Source organism: Balaenoptera physalus (assembly GCF_965194825.1).
Source record: "Balaenoptera physalus genome assembly, chromosome: 1".
Classification (NCBI taxonomy): domain Eukaryota; kingdom Metazoa; phylum Chordata; class Mammalia; order Artiodactyla; family Balaenopteridae; genus Balaenoptera; species Balaenoptera physalus.
In genome coordinates, this window is record NC_138882.1 from 84,420,728 (window position 1) to 84,436,775 (window position 16,048).

The 16,048-nt window shown below is 40.9% G+C and overlaps 1 protein-coding gene and 1 long non-coding RNA gene across 6 annotated transcripts in view; one reads left to right on the forward strand and one right to left on the reverse strand.

Annotated features, from left to right (window-relative positions):
- The window catches only part of GATAD2B (GATA zinc finger domain containing 2B), an 84,236-nt gene that overhangs the window by 21,102 nt on the left and 47,086 nt on the right, over positions 1-16,048 (forward strand). For 3 of the 5 annotated variants that reach the window (XM_082435749.1, XM_082435750.1, XM_082435753.1), the window contains exon 1: positions 7,020-7,153. The exons of 1 other annotated variant lie outside the window; for it this stretch is intronic. In XM_082435749.1, the coding sequence (XP_082291875.1) occupies positions 7,149-7,153 (5 nt within the window). In that variant the 5' untranslated portion in view covers positions 7,020-7,148. Of the gene's footprint in view, positions 1-7,019; positions 7,154-8,359; positions 8,402-16,048 lie in introns of those variants that run through there. One more of the 5 variants, XM_082435752.1, reaches the window with a different exon arrangement.
- On the reverse strand, positions 1,961-6,238 carry LOC309648216. Its single transcript, XR_014256536.1, has 2 exons — positions 4,839-6,238; positions 1,961-4,510 (listed from the first exon to the last, which is right to left on the reverse strand). It is a non-coding gene; the product is annotated as an uncharacterized lncRNA (long non-coding RNA).

The following is a 16,048-nucleotide window of genomic DNA, read 5'->3' on the forward strand; positions in this document are numbered from 1 at the left end:
GCTTTGTAGGTAAAAAAGAATGAGTAATTGGAGCTGTGTGCCTAAAGGAAGGACCTGAATACTGTCAACTCTCTTGAATTCAGGAGTACATCATTGCATCATCAAGAAATATTTAGGTACTCATCTCCCTGCTCCTCAGATGTCTTGGTTCTGTACCTTTTGCACCTGATTTCTAGCAGCGTTGAAGCAAGGAAATACTATCAAGCTTCTTGCCTATCAGTTTTTTAAAAAATTTATTTATTTTATTATTTTTTTTTGGCTGCGTTGGTTCTTCGTTGCTGCGTGTGGGCTTTCTCTAGTTGTGGCGAGCGGGGGCTACTCTTCGTTGCGATGTGCGGGCTTCTCATTGCGGTGGCCTCTCGTTATGGAGCACAGGCTCTTTAAAATATGTTCAAAATATGTTCTCTATATTTTCAACATTAAAATTAACCTCAGTAATAGTGACACTTCAGGCCAGATAATTCTTTGTTGCATGCTGGTTTCAGTAGTTGCAGCACGCAGGCTCTAGAGCATGCGGGCTTCAGTAGTTGCAGCACGCAGGCTCAGTAGTTTTGGCTCGCGGGCTCTAGAGTGCAGGTTCAGTAGTTGTGGTGCACGGGCTTAGTTGCTCCACGGCATGTGGGATCTTCCCAGACCAGGGATCAGACCTGTGTCCCCTGCATTGGAAGGCATATTCTTAACCACTGCCCCACCAGGGAAGTCGTCCCTCTGTTTTGTTTTCTTGTGTTTTTTGTTAAACTTTTCTTTTTTTTCTTTTTTTAAAATTTTTATTTATTATGTTTATTTTTGGCTGTGTTGGGTCTTCGTTTCTGTGTGAGGGCTTTCTCCAGTTGCGGCGAGTGGGAGCCACTCTTCGTCGCGGTGCGCGGGCCTCTCACTATCGCGGCCTCTCTTGTTGCGGAGCAGAGGCTCCAGACGCTCAGGCTCAGTAGTTGTGGCTCACGGGCCCAGTTGCTCCGCGGCATGTGGGATCTTCCCAGACCAGGGCTCGAACCCGTGTCCCCTGCATTGGCAGGCAGATTCTCAACCGCTGCGCCACCAGGGAAGCCCAAACTTTTCTTTTTTAATTGAGGTATAGTATAAATACAGAAAATATTTTATAAGGTGACCACCTAGATAGAGATACAGAAGATTACCTCCACCCAGGAGCCTTTTTCATGCTCCCTCCTAGTCATTATCCTTCCCCACCCCTAAAGGTATTTGACACTATTCTTACTTTTCTTATTTCCTCTGGTAGTATTTGTGTTAAATTGCAGGGTTGAGGTTGTTGGTAATACAAGCCACAGACCTCTTTGTGAGTAAAATCATGTTGGTGGTGTTCACTCTAATGTAATGGTCCTTAACTGGGAAGGATTTTGCCCCCTACAGGACATTTGGCTGTGTATGGGGACATTTTTCGTTCTCAAAACTGGTGGTGGTGGTACTACTACTGGTGTCTAGTATGTAGAGGCCAGAGTAAGCATCCTGCAGTGCACAGGACAGACCCTAGAACAAAGAATTATCTGGCCCAAAGTGTCACTATTACTGAGGTTGTTAATTTTAATGTTGAAAATATAGAGAACATATTTTGAAGATATTTAAATTTGACAATCAGATATTTACCACTTTTCTCTTTCCAGATCTTTCCTTTTATGTTGGCCTCCATTTACCTCATTAGTGTGATATGAGGTGGTTGTCCTGAAATTCTAGTAACTGGTTGTGTCATAGGTGTACCAAGATTGTCACAGATTGAAGTGAATTCTGAACTTGCCCAGTCAGGACAGTAGGTTAGACTCCAAAGCGATTTCTGTATCTCTGATCAGATCATTAATGGATAGGTAGATCTAGTTCTAGCATAGCCTGTTGAGCAGAGGAATTCAGTGTGGTAATTATTAAAGTGGAGGATAGATTTTTAAAGTTTATGGGAGTCGTGTAGCTGTGATAATTTATTTTATCTTAGATTCTTCCTTGTTGGAGGCTCTTTTTTTTTTTTTAATGTTTATTTATTTGGCTGCGCCAGGTCTTTGTTGTGGCACGAGGGATCTTCATTGTGGCATGCAGGATCTTTTAGTTGCGGCAGGTGGGCTCTTAGTTGCAGCATGCAGGGATCTAGTTCCCCGACCAGGGACTGAACCCAGGCCCCCTGCATTGGGAGCGCAGTCTTAACCGCTGGACCACCAGGGAAGCCCCTGGAGGCTCTTTTAAAGTCGGAGATTGAGTGGAACATGAGCATACAGAGGGTAGCTCTGTGTGTGTATGTGTATGTGTGTGCGTGTGTGCGTGCGCGCACGTGTGTGCGTGTATATATAATATATATATTACAGGCATTGTTTGTGATTTAGTGATAAAGCTAAGAGCAGTCTTTACAACAGAAGCGAAAGATGAGAAGCTTAATGCAGAGTAAAATATCTGAAGCTTTAAGCAAAGCTGCTCATAGACTAGGAGCTCTACCCTTTGAAAGCTAGAGAGGGAGAGACGCTGGTGGATACCTAGTAACAGGAAGAAGCCAGGTCAAGAAGAATCCATGTGCTTAGAAAATCTATGACAAAATGTTAATTTGACTACTAAAACATGACTTTTCTCTGTGGCATTTAGTTGATGACAGGTGTTTAGGATGTTTGGGTTGAAATTTTTGTTTTTTGTTCGTCCGTTTGTTTATTTTAGTTTTTAGGCCGTGCCACGTGGCATGCGGAATCTTAGTTCCCTGACCAGGGATGGAACCCATGCCCCCTGCAGTGGAAGCATGGAGTCTTAACCACTGGACTGCCAGGGAAGTCCCTTGAGTTGCATTTTTATTGTCAGATGTGTATGAACATTTAAATGTGACTTGTCTGAAAAGAACTTGGTACCCCTATAAAGGTACAGGGAAGGTACAGATAGGAGAGAATGAAAACAGCAGTCAAGTATTAAGAAATGAGATGTTCTCAGGCCTGGTCCCTAGGAATCAATAGCATGCTGCTGATACAAGGATGAGAATAAGTTAGGGATTTGAGACTATACTAGTTATTTATTTATTTATTTATTTAAAAAATTAAATATATTTATTTATTTATGGCTGCATTGGGTCTTTGTTGCTGCGCGTGGGCTTTGTCTAGTTGCGGTGAGTGGGGGCTACTCTTTGTTGTGGTGCGCGGGCTTCTCATTGAGGTGGCTTCTGTTGCGGAGCGTGGGCTCTAGGTGCGTGGGCTTTAGCAGTTGTGGCACGCAGGCTCAGTAGTTGTGGCTTGCGGACTCTAGAGCGCAGGCTCAATAGTTGTGGCGCACGGGCTTAGTTGCTCCACGGCACGTGGGATCTTCCCTGATCAGGGCTCAAGCCTGTGTCCCCTGCATTGGCAGGTGGATTCTTAACCACTGCGCCATGAGGGAAGTCCCGGAGACTATACTAGTTAGATACCTTGTGGATCCCCGCTGGAGTTGCTTTGTCTTTTGGAAGAGAATTATTATTTTGTAGGTGTTAAATACTAACTTAATGCTCTAGATGATTTTCATGTTTCTTTTTCCTAGCGATAGACAGTGAAATTCCCCAGTGCCCTTGGTAGGGTAAACCACCCTCATAGAAAAGACTGGTCTAGGAACATTTTATGTCTCATGAGAGATGAAATGGTTGATGTAATTTGCTTCTTCTGTATGCTGATTAAGTCATTGAGAGTAGGGTATAACAGTAACTTTTTATTATTTGCAATACTTGAACAGTAGAGATCTTTGTCGCCTCTACAACAATTTTTTTTTTTTTTTTATGGCCGCACCACGTGGCTTGCAGGATCTTAGTTCCCCCACCAGGGATTGAACCTGGGACCTGGCAGTGAAAGCACCCAGTCCTAACCACTGGACCACCAGCAAGTTCCCTTTACAACAATTTCATTTCCTATAAACCCAGGACTGAACACATTGAGGAATACTACTTTGAAAAAAAACAGTACTCCTTAATTTAAATACTATCTCAGAACAGGAAGCCTTCTTCTCATTTTCTTTAGTGCCTGTGTAAGACCCAGTCCATATTCTGCTGTATCAGCGTAGTTAGTTTTCATTTGCTTTAACCAAATTTTTAATAAATACATCCAATTAGTGGTAGACACTTCAGTATCATCAATCAATCACTAATTTATAACTCTGAAGTAATTGAAGACTGATTTTTTTCCCCATTAAAATAGGAATTATTCTGTTTTACCTAATGAGCATAAATCACCTGTTTTTAAAGACTAAATCAGTGCATTATTCTGGAAGTAATTCCCAATTTGTGCATCAAGCTTGGGACAGCAAAATGGTTTTCTTTGTAGTACTGCTTGATTGCACGTACTATTTCTAAATATGTAGAGAAGAACTCCCATGCCTTAAGAATTAACTTCTCATTTTGATTAGTTGAGTTTATCTACACTTAATGAAAAAATGGAAGCTTATTGATCATATGAATGGGGTTCTGCTCTTCTTTGATCTGATTGTTATTGTAATAGTAATTTCAAAATCATGAGCTGATTTCTCCAAATAGACTAGACCCACTGAAAACAGACTATAAGGAGTGTGCAGGAGAGGACTTACAGCTATGCAGCTTGGGTTTTGTTTTTTTTTTTTAATTTTTTAATTTATTATTTATTTATTATTTTTATTTTTGGCTGTGTTGGGTCTTCGTTTCTGTGTGAGGGCTTTCTCCAGTTGCGGCGAGTGGGGGCCACTCTTCATCGCGGTGCGCGGGCCTCTCACTATCGCGGCCTCTCTTGTTGCAGAGCACAGGCTCCAGACGCTCAGGCTCAGTAGTTGTGGCTCACGGGCCCAGTTGCTCCGTGGCGTGTGGGATCTTCCCAGACCAGGGCTCGAACCCGTGTCCCCTGCATTGGCAGGCAGATTCTCAACCACTGCACCACCAGGGAAGCCCTGCAGCTTGGGTTTTTAGCTTGGGTTTTTTAACTTTAGCTTGGTTTTGGGGTTTTTTTTGTTTTGTTTATTTGTTTGCTTTTGACACCAATAAATAGCTTGTGAATTTTATACAAAATAATCTTAGGTGTATGTTAAAATTTTTAAGTTGGCTTTTTTAAAAAAGTAGATTTTTATGGTGGGTGGGGGGAAAAAAAAGAAAAAATAGATCTTATTTTTTAACCTTAGCAGTGGTTCTAATTTTGATCCATTTGTTCTCTGAGCCCAAGGATATATATCAAAACCGGCACAAAAAATTTAGCAAATTACTTATAAAATTTGTAAAGAGCAGAGATGGGCAACTATATAGTTTTTGCAAATTTGTTTCTGATATTGCTGAGGTTTTTAAAAAAGTATTTGATTCTCTGAAGTTCATATTTGTCTTTTAGGAGTACCTTCCAGCTTTTAGTTATAATTAATTTGAATCCTGTTTCCTGAGTCCAGATAGATAATCACCTCTTTCCTCACGATGATTAGTACCCTTTATGATTTGACCTTCCCAGACATTTATCTATCAGATGTCTTTTGTACATATCTAGATTGTATATGCTTATTAGCCTTTCAAAAGAAGTCCTGGATGAAGTCTTCTAGGAGTAGAAATCAAAGAGTTTGTATTTTTTACTTCAGTTGTATTTGGCTGATATTTTCTTTAGTCCAGTGGCATAGAATGGAGATTGGCACAGCAAACATAGTGAACTGGGCTCTTGAGTTTTGGCCAAGAAATGCTCAAGTCATCATGCTGTAGTGGACCAAGTGTGGACATTGGAGCCAGCATCTACTGAATGAGTTAGCTGAATGAGTGACTTCATTCAAATTTCTTAATTTTACCAAGTTAGTTTCCATATCTATAAAACAGGGAAAGGACCTCACTTTTCTGGTTTGTTGCGTGGATTAAATAAATATTTAGCGTATTAAATGCTCAGTGAATGTTAGATCGTCTCTTTTTCTTAAAGAATTTGATATTCTTCAGAGCATCACAACTTGGATAACATTTACCAAGGAGTATTTCTAAATTTAAAGTTTTCAGCTTACACAATTAAATACCTTTGGTTTTGGATGATGATGATTTAGCTGAAAAGAGCAGGGTCACTGGCTACCAGATAGTTCTTAATTTTTGAGGATTCTGAAGAAAAATACCTGTTGGTTTGAGAGCATCTCTGGTACCCCTGGACTACTAATCAGTTTAATATAAAGGCAGGCATTGTAGTAAACATAGTATACTGTCTTAACCTGTATAATGTTGGGAGAATTAACTCTTTGCTAAAGGTAATCACTCCCGACAGCTTAACTGTATCTAAGCCTTTTATGTTATCTTGAACACTGATAACCAGAGGTTTTTTTTTTAATTTATTTATTTTAATATTTATTTATTTATTTGGGTGCGTCAGGTCTTAGTTGTGGTGGCATGCAGGATCTTCACTGCGGCATGCGGGATCTTTCGTTGCAGCATGCGGGCTCTCTAGTTGTGGCACACGGGCTGACCAATGTTTAGATGCAGTCAAATGTATGGATTTAAATGGGCATGACCTCTGAATGATTGTTAAAAGATGGACAGTCTTCCCTACCCTGATTAAACATGGAACTAGTGAACTTCAGTTTGAAATTCATAGTTGGTCTCTTGTGGAAATGTGTTAAGAGGAAAATTGATTATTTTCTTTCCCCCATTTATCACAGACATCATGTTTTCCTTTATCTCCTAAAATGATAGTATCTAGATCTGGAGACCTCTGATGGGCTCCTATTAAGTACAGCTTATTGTGACTGAGATGGTACAACATCAACCACTTGAAGTTTAGTTTGGTGTAGATGTAGATGTAGGGTTTTCCTTTGTAGTTTGTAAATTATTGAATGCCTTATGCCAGTGATCAGTACTACCTATTTCAGATATAGCTCAGTATTCCTTTTCTGAAAATTGAAGTTAATATTAGATTGCTCAGGAAAACTTTTATTTACAAATTAATATCTTTGGGTAGGGTGTCAGTTATTTTTCTCTATTCTCTAGACTCTAGAAGCTTTAATATTTGGACAAAACAAGAGTTTTGTAGGAGATTCTTTTTTTTTAAGGCATTTTAAACATGTTTATTTATTTGTCTTAGTTGCGGCATGAGGGATTTTTTTTAGTCGCGGCATGCGGACTTCTTAGTTGTGGCATGCATGCGGGATCTAGTTCCCTGACCAGGGATCGAACCCGGGCCCCCTGCATTGGGAGCACGGAGTCTTACCCACTGGACCACCAAGGAAGTCCCTTGTGAGAGATTCTGATGGAGTAAGTACAGTTACGATTTGAGTTTCAGAGGCCCAAATGAGGCAGGTATTTGGGTGATATATTGATAAGAGATATCAATTGAAAAGTAAGGAAGTCTCTCCCCTGCCCCCAGTATTCCCTGTTACTGTTTATAAAGAATTATTTTCTTGCAGAGATCCTAGAGTAAAGGTCCTCCAGCTAGTAGATCGCCAAAACAGTTACCACTGCCTTACCTCCTCTTTGGTTGGCTTGGATTTCTTTCCCACTGCTTTCTGACCCCTAATCAGTACTCTTGGGAAATAAAAACTCCTTATAAAGTGATTGGAGACATCTGTTCTAAAACCAAAAAAATGTTAATTAGGAGAAATTGTTGTAAAATATACATTACAAGGGCCTAAGCCATTTTTATAGTTTGCATATACTGTTGTGACTACTTCGCTGTGAAACCTTGCTATATGATTTTTGTTAGATGTGGATTCAACTGCCCTGAGTGGTGTGAATTGATAGGGCTAAATGAGCTATCTACCTGTGAGACAGCTTCAGGAGAAAAATCTTTAGTGAATTTATCTAGTGTCTTATCAGTGTCTGTTCCCTAGCACTAGCAATAAGGGATAAAGAAAAGGAGCTTGGTTGGCAATATGTCTTTGTTTTTTGGTAATTTGGGGTTTGGTATTGATGCTGTGATTTCCTGTCTTGGATGTTGGCTTTGGAAACTAAACAGTTAAAGCATCATGATTTGAGAGGAAACTAGCTCTCATGAATGAAGGCAAAGTTTGGCACTAGGCCGGAATAATGGGGGTGATAGTTAGGGTGGGGAGACTAACTGACTTTTGTACCACAAATGACTTTTAAAAATTAAGAGATAATTCCATGTCCTGAGGTTATAAACCGGCTACAACTGGTTTTTATCCCCCCCCCCACCCCGCTCCTGCCCCCGCTAGGCATCATGGGTAAAAGTAAGCATCCCCCTGTTTCTTTTGTTTAATATAACAGTACGCCATGTGATTGGCAGGGCAGTGCCCGCTTGGAGACCGGGTTTGTGCAGGTCTCCCAGGGGGGCTGGCACGTATGGGGCCTCCCCTGTGCTATAGAAAGAGCTTCTCTTACGATAGAGAAAGGGAACCCCTCCTAAAAAACAAAACAAAACAAACAAACAAACAAACCTAAACCCATCTCTTATTCCTTTTTTTCCTCCTTTTTCTGTTTCCTCCCCTTTCTTGTCTCCAGCTTTCCTGGCAGCTAAAGGAGGGAGCAGAAAAATGTATACCTGTAAGTACGTTTAACTGTCTTGCCCGCCCCCCCCCCGCCCTTTTTTTCTTTTTCTAAAAGCAGAAACTCAGTTCTTCACAACGTTTTCCTCACTATGTGTAGAAGGTGATACGCTGAGGTTTCTGATGGGATTGAAGTAATAAGTACTGTTGCTTTTAAAAATTTGTTGCAGGATAATTGTTTCTCATACAAAGCTCCTTTTGGTTTGGATCCTCAACCCTTCTACTTCATCCTTTTGCTATAATGGTCTCTGGATTCTAGTTTTCTTCAAGCTGAAGCTGTGAGAGGAATGTTATGCTAAGGTCTTCTTTTTCTTTTTTTAAATTTCTTTTGTCTGTAGCAGTGATGGTTCTAGCTCCCCCTTATCCTCACTACCCACCCCCCCTTCCCGTGTCAGCTCCGACGCTGCTCTGTGAATGGAGTCAACCAGCTGACTGAGTGCTGGCATCGTGCCAGGGGCTGCAAAGCAATGAGAATGTGCGCGCACTCGCATGTGTAAGTGTATACAGAACACAAAGGGAAAAGCCTGCAGTCTAGGAAATCACAGGCTATTATATAAGGAAGTCTGCGTCATCTCTGCTTACTTGTGCTGATGGACAAGGAACAGGGGAAGGCTTAGAGCAAGAAAAATACCCTTTTGATGTATGTACATACGCACATTTTTTTCCTTCCTGTCTTTATTGAAAAAAAGCAAAACAAAAAAACACATATTTCTGTTGTGGCAAAATGAGACAGGGCTTCTGTGTCCAGGTGATAGTGACCTTGTTCCTAGTGAAGTGTAGTAATAACTCTTCTGGGAGGTGAAGCAGTTTGTTCCGAGTCTCTTCTTCCTGCCCCGATTTGGAGGTGTGTGTGCTTGAGGAAGAGGGGTGACTAGAAGAGAAATGCCTCCTGAATTTAACAGCTATAATTTGTTACTTTTTTCTTTTCTTCCAGACTGTTCCTAATCATTCAGTATTGCCAAGGGTACAGGGTGAGGGGGGAGGTGCTCTTTTTTTTTCTTTTAGAAATTTATTTGTTTATTTATTTATTTTTGGCTGTGTTGGGTCTTCATAGCTGCGCACGGGCTTTCTCTGGTTGCAGCAAGTGGGGGCTACTCTTCGTTGCGGTGCGCGGGCTTCTCATTGCAGTGGCTACTCTAGTTGCGAGCACGGGCTCTAGGTGCGCAGGCTTCAGTAGTTGTGGCTCGCAGGCTCTAGAGCGCAGGCTCAGTAGTTGTGGCTCACGGGCCCAGCTGCTCCGCGGCATGTGGGATCTTCCCGGACCCCTGTGTCCGCTGCATTGGCAGGTGGATTCTTCACCACTGCACCACCAGGGAAGTCCTGGGGGAGGTGCTCTTAAGGAGAAGCAAAAGGCCAGATAATAGAGCAAATACTATCTATTAGCTACTCCTTTGAGTCCTCCCCCTCTTTTCTCTTTATTTCTTGTTTTTGTTTTATTTCGTGTATTACAAAAATGCAGTAGTCTCCCCCTGCCATCTGCTGCAGAGTTAGGATTGTTCAAAGGGAAGGTCAAACAGCATGTGAAAGGAAGGAAAAATGAAAGATCTAAGCTTCCAGACATTGCAAGTGTTACAATTTTGGGATTCAGTTGGAGTGATTGTATCTTTAATGTATCTTTAATTGGTCATTAAGAGCTCGTTTAGAAATTGTATTTCAATTTACCACTAATTTACCATGGTGCCTTTTTCCCTAGTTTCTTAATTTCACTTTATGTGCTTCTTAGGTGTGTTAACGTATATATGAAACAGCTCTTGTGTTAAGTGGAAATGTGAAGTAAAGTGTGTTAGGGAATAAAAGAAGGTCATACTGTCACAGTCATTTTATGTAAATTTATTTTGCTCCTGTCTGATTGGAGTAATGACGCTGATGTGCAGTAAGTGGGTAGGGAGACTTTAGAGTAAGAGAGAACTTTTGAAGTAGTTTATCCTATAATAAGGTTTGTCATGTTGCAGTCTAGAGGAAGTTCCTTAATTCAGTCTTTTTGATTCTTTGTGTTATAGCCCATGAATTTGTGTTCTTGCCATGTTTTCACAAGCAACAATCTTTGAATATACTGTGTATATTTTTCTCTTTGATATGTGAGTGTTGATGCAAGTGTGAGGTTGGGACTTAGAAGAGTGGCTGGCCTGCTTATTCCCTAGGCTGCCCCCAGTTACTTCCCCACCACAAGTAGCTGGAGCTCACTCTTCCAAATGTCCATTTTGATTAAGGGAGATTTTTTTCCCTGTCAGTTGAATACTAAAGACAAAACAGCAACAGAGACCAGCCTAGCTCAAACCTAAAGGCTAGATAAAGATTCATTCCAAGTTGTGTGATTCCCTAGTTCTTGGAAGTAATAATTACCTTTTTGAGTTGATATTATCCTCTTATACTATTGGGTTGGCCAAAAGGTTTGTTCGGTTTTTTCCGTAAGATGGCTCTAGTAGCACTTAGTTGTCTTCATCTTCATTCAAAACAGTTTTGTTAGATTGTATGTGACAGCTGTCATATCAGCGTGCATCTAAAAAAAGATACCAAAATTGGTGAATTTTTGTGTAGCTATTTTAATATTGAAAATGGAAGAAAAAAGCAACACTTTCAGTATATTATGCTTTATTATTTCAAGAAAGGTAAAAATGCAACTGAAATGCAAAAATAGATTTCTGCAGTGTATGGAGAAGGTGCTGTGACTGATCGAATGTGTCAAAAATGGTTTGCGAAGTTTCGTACCGGAGACTTCCCGCTGGACGATGCTCCACGGTCGGATAGACCAGTTGAAGTTGATAGCGGTCAAGTCAAGATATTAATTGAGAACAATCAACGTTATACCACACGGGAGATAGCCCACATACTCAAAATATCCAAATCAAGCATTGAAAGTCATTTGCACCAGCTTGGTTATGTTAATTGCTTTGGTGTTTGGGTTCCACGTAAGTTAAGTGAAAAAAAAACTTTTTTTTTTTTAATTATTAGCACCTTTTAAAATATTATTTATTTATTTATTTATTTATTGGCTGTGTTGGGTCTTCGTTTCTGTGCGAGGGCTTCCTCTAGCTGCGGCAAGCGGGGGCCACTCTTCATCGCGGTGCGCGGGCCTCTCACTATCGCGGCCTCTCTTGTTGCGGAGCACAGGCTCCAGATGCGCAGGCTCAGTAGTTGTGGCTCACAGGTCTAGTTGCTCCGCAGCATGTGGGATCTTCCCGGACCAGGGCTCGAACCCATGTCCCCTGCATTGGCAGGCAGATTCTCAACCACTGTGACACCAGGGAAGCCCAGCAGACGGATTCTTAACCACTGCGCCACCAGGGAAGTCCCTACAAAATTCTGTTATTGGAAAAAATTTCAGTTCCCTGGAAGACTGTAAAAGGCACCTGGAACAGTTCTTTGCTCAAAAAGATGAAAAGTTTTGGGAGACTTCCTTGGTGGCACAGTGGTTAAGAATCTGCCTGCCAACGCAGGGGACACGGGTTCGATTCCTGGTCCAGGAAGATCTCACATGCCGCAGAGCAAGTAAGCCCGTGAGCCACAACTACTGAGCCAGCATCTAGAGCCTGCGAGCCACAACTACTGAGCCCACAAGCCACAACTACTGAAGCCCGTGCCTAGAGCCCGTGCTCTGCAAAAAGAGAAGCCACCGCAATGAGAAACCCACGCACCGCAATGAAGAGTAGCCCCCGCGTGCAGCAACGAAGACCCAATGCAGCCAAAAATTAAAAAAAAAAAAAAAAAGTTTTGGGAAGATAGAATTATGAAGTTGCCTGAAGGATGGCAGAAGGGGGCTTCCCTGGTGGCACAGTGGGTGAGAATCTGCCTGCCAATGCAGGGGACATGGGTTTGAGCCCTGGTCTGGGAAGATCCCACATGTCGCGGAGCAACTGGGCCCGTGAGCCACAACTACTGAGCCTGCGCGTCTGGAGCCTGTGCTCTGCAGCAAGAGAGGCCGCGACAGTGAGAGGCCCGCGCACCGCGATGAAGAGTGGTCCCCGCTTGCCGCAACTAGAGAAAGCCCTTGCACAGAAACAAAGACCCAGCACAGCCAAAAAAAAAAATAATAAATAAATAAATAAATAAATTTATAAAAAAAAATGGCAGAAGGTAGTGGAACAAAAGGGTGAATACGTTGTTCAATAAAGTTCTTGGTGAAAATGAAAAATGTGTCTTTTATTTTCACTTAAAAACCGAAGGCACTTTTTGGCCAACCTAATATTATTTGTAATGTCCTCCATGGGAACCAGCCGTTTTACAGGTGCGTATGTATAGTATTGTTATGTTTTAATTCTGTCTATAGGATGCTTACGTATTCGACTGATAGGTTTCAAAAATCTTTTGCAGTCTTTTACTTTTAACTTTTCTCTTTGTACCTGGAAGCAGATTAGTAGCGATAATCTATGGTTAGGTAGTTAAAATCAGTGAGGCATAAGTTAGCACATTCTATCAGTGGACAAATTTTTTTTTTTTTCTTAATTCCCATAGGCCCTAGTTACTGTTTAGGAGTGACTGAAGAGTAGTTTTGAAGGATGTGTGAAAAATATGTCCTTTGACCACCTCTGTCTCCTTCATTCTAATGTTTTATTTTTTTTTTTAGCATCTTTATTGGAGTATAATTGCTTTACAATGGTGTATTAGTTTCTGCTTTATAGCAAAGTGAATCAGCTATACATATACATACATCCCCATATCTCCTCCCTCTTGCGTCTCCCTCCCACCCTCCCTATCCCACCCCTCTAGGTGGTCACAAAGCACCAATCTGATCTCCCCATTCTAATATTTTAAATAATGTCTGGCAGCTTTCCTTTGATACATATCAGAACTTTTCTGCTGATTTATTATAATTATTCTTTATAATATATGTTATTATAAAATGTATTAGTATAATAAGATAATGTTATATTTGTGCTGATTTATTATAAGGTGATAGTGGGAGAGGGCTGCTTCCCTCCTATTCATGAGCTTTTTAGGCAGCACATCCTAACTTGTCTCATTTAAGCATAGGAGCCTTTATGATCCTTGGTGTGTATTATTAAACAAAACAGTGTGTCATCTAAGGCAAGGTCACCTAGGCTCTTCCATTCAAGGACGTGAGCCAAGGTTTGTGCAGTAAACTCAATGAAATAGAAGAGACTGTTAAAACAGTGACTGTCTGTTTTTATTTAGAATTACTGCCTTAGCAGTTTGGATTAAAAAACTAAAAATGGGGGGCTTCCCTGGTGGCACAGTGGTTAAGAATCCGCCTGCCAACGCAGGGGACATGGGTTCGAGCCCTGGTCCGTGAAGGTCCCACATGCCGCGGAGCAACTAATCCCGTGCGCCACAACTACCGAGGCTGCGCTCTAGAGCCCACAAGCCACAAATACTGAAGCCCGCGTGCCTAGAGCCTGTGCTCTGCGGTGAGAGAAGCCACCGCAATGAGAAGCCCACACACCACAACTAGAGAAAGCCCGGCAATGAAGACCCAACACAGCCATAAATAAATAAATAAATAATAAATAAAATCTATTTTAAAAATTTAAAAAAGGATTATTTTTAAAAAAATGACAATATAGACAGCATAGTCTGATGATTAGGAACATGGGCCGTGCAGTAGGAAAGACCTGTGTTTGAGTCAGGCTTAGCTACTTACAAACTATGAGACCTTATATGTTTCTGTTTTCTCTTCTGTAAAAGGAGAATTATTTAAATTATTAAAGCTCTCCTTTAAAGGGCTTAAATGAAGTAATGCATTGTGAAGCACTTTAGCACAGTGCTTAGCAAATAATAAGACCTCAGTGAGTGTTAGCAGCTATTACTAATATTCCTATCTATTGGGTTTGTGTATACTGTTTTCATTGTTCCTATTAGTTTCTTTAGCCAGTCTGTAACTATATCCTTTTTAAACTTTTGGCATCTTTTGAGTTACACTGGATTGATTGATGTATATGTTGGAAGAGTCTAGATCAGGAGTCAAAAACTACAGCTACTGCCTGGTTTTATAAATAAAGTTTTACTAGAACACAGCCTTTTGCTTACAACAGCAGAGTTGAGAAGTTAGCCCACAAAGTGTAAAATATTTACTGTCTGACCCTTTACAGAAAAAGTTTGCAGACTCCTGTTCTAGATCAAGAGTCCTTTTTTTTTTTTTAAGAAAAGTGAACCAGAAAGCAAGTTCTAGAAATCAAAAGGGAAGTAATTAAAATAGACTAGATTTAAATGGACCAGAAGGAATTAATCATTTCAGGCTTTTAGGAATGGGATTCTTTAGCCTGGGGAATAGTGGGAAGAGGTCCGTTGACGTAGCTGATACGACTTAGGTGAAAGAAAGTACCATTTGGAGTTGGTTAGGCAATAACAGTGCTTACATGGTCTATTGGGGCATTTCTTAGTAGTGGGTAATAAGGGAAGTACAAAGGAGAGATTTGCTGCCAAGGAGTTTGCATTAAACCTGCAAAATAGTATGAATTGGTAGGTTACTCTAACAAGTGTATTAGAAGTGTGATCTACCTTTTTGACCCACCTTCTAGAGAAATGGAAATAAAAACAAAAATAAACAAATGGGACCTAATGAAACTTAAAAGCTTTTGCACAGCAAAGGAAACCATAAACAAGACGAAAAGACAACCCTCAGAATGGGAGAAAATATTTGCAAATGAAGCAACTGACAAAGGATTAATCTCTAAAATTTACAAGCAGCTCCTGCAGCTCAATATCAAAAAACAAACAACCCAATCCAAAAATGGACAGAAGACCTAAATAGACATTTCTCCAAAGAAGATATACAGATTGCCAACAAACACGTGAAAGGATGCTCAACATCACTAATCATTAGAGAAATGCAAATCAGAAGTACAGTGAGGTATCACCTCACACCAGTCAGAATGGCCATCATCAAGCAATCTACAAACAGTAAATGCTGGAGAGGGTGTGGAGAAAAGGGAACACTCTTGCCCTGTTGGTGGGAATGTAAATTGATACAGCCACTATGGAGAACAGTATGGAGGTTCCTTGAAAAACTAAAAATAGAACTACCATACTACCCAGCAATCCCACTACTGGGCATATACCCTGAGAAAACCATAATTCAAAAAGAGTCATGTACCACAGTGTTCATTGCAGCTCTATTTACAATAGCCAGGACATGGAAGCAACCTAAGTGTCCATCATCGGATGAATGGATAAAGAAGATGTGGCACATATATACAATGGAATATTACTCAGCCGTAAAAAGAAACGAAATTGAGTTATTTGTAATGAGGTGGGTGGACCTAGAGTCTGTCATACAGTGAAGTAAGTCAGAAAGAGAAAAACAAATACCGTATGCTAACATATATATATGGAATCTAAAAAAAAAAAAAAAAAAGGTTTTGAAGAACCTAGGGGCAGGACGGGAATAAAGACACAGACCTACTAGAGAATGGACTGAGGACACGGGGCGGGGGAAGGGTAAGCTGGGACAAAGTAAGAGAGTGGCATGGACATAAATACACTACTAAATGTAAAATCAGTAGCTAGTGGGAAGCAGCCACATAGCACAGGGAGATCAGCTTGGTGCTTTGTGACCACCTAGAGGGGCGGGATAGGGAGGGAGGGAGATGCAAGAGGGAAGAGATACGGGGATATATGTATATGTATAGCTGATTCACTTTGTTATAAAGCAGAAACTAACACAAAAAAGTAGAAGTGTGATCTATGG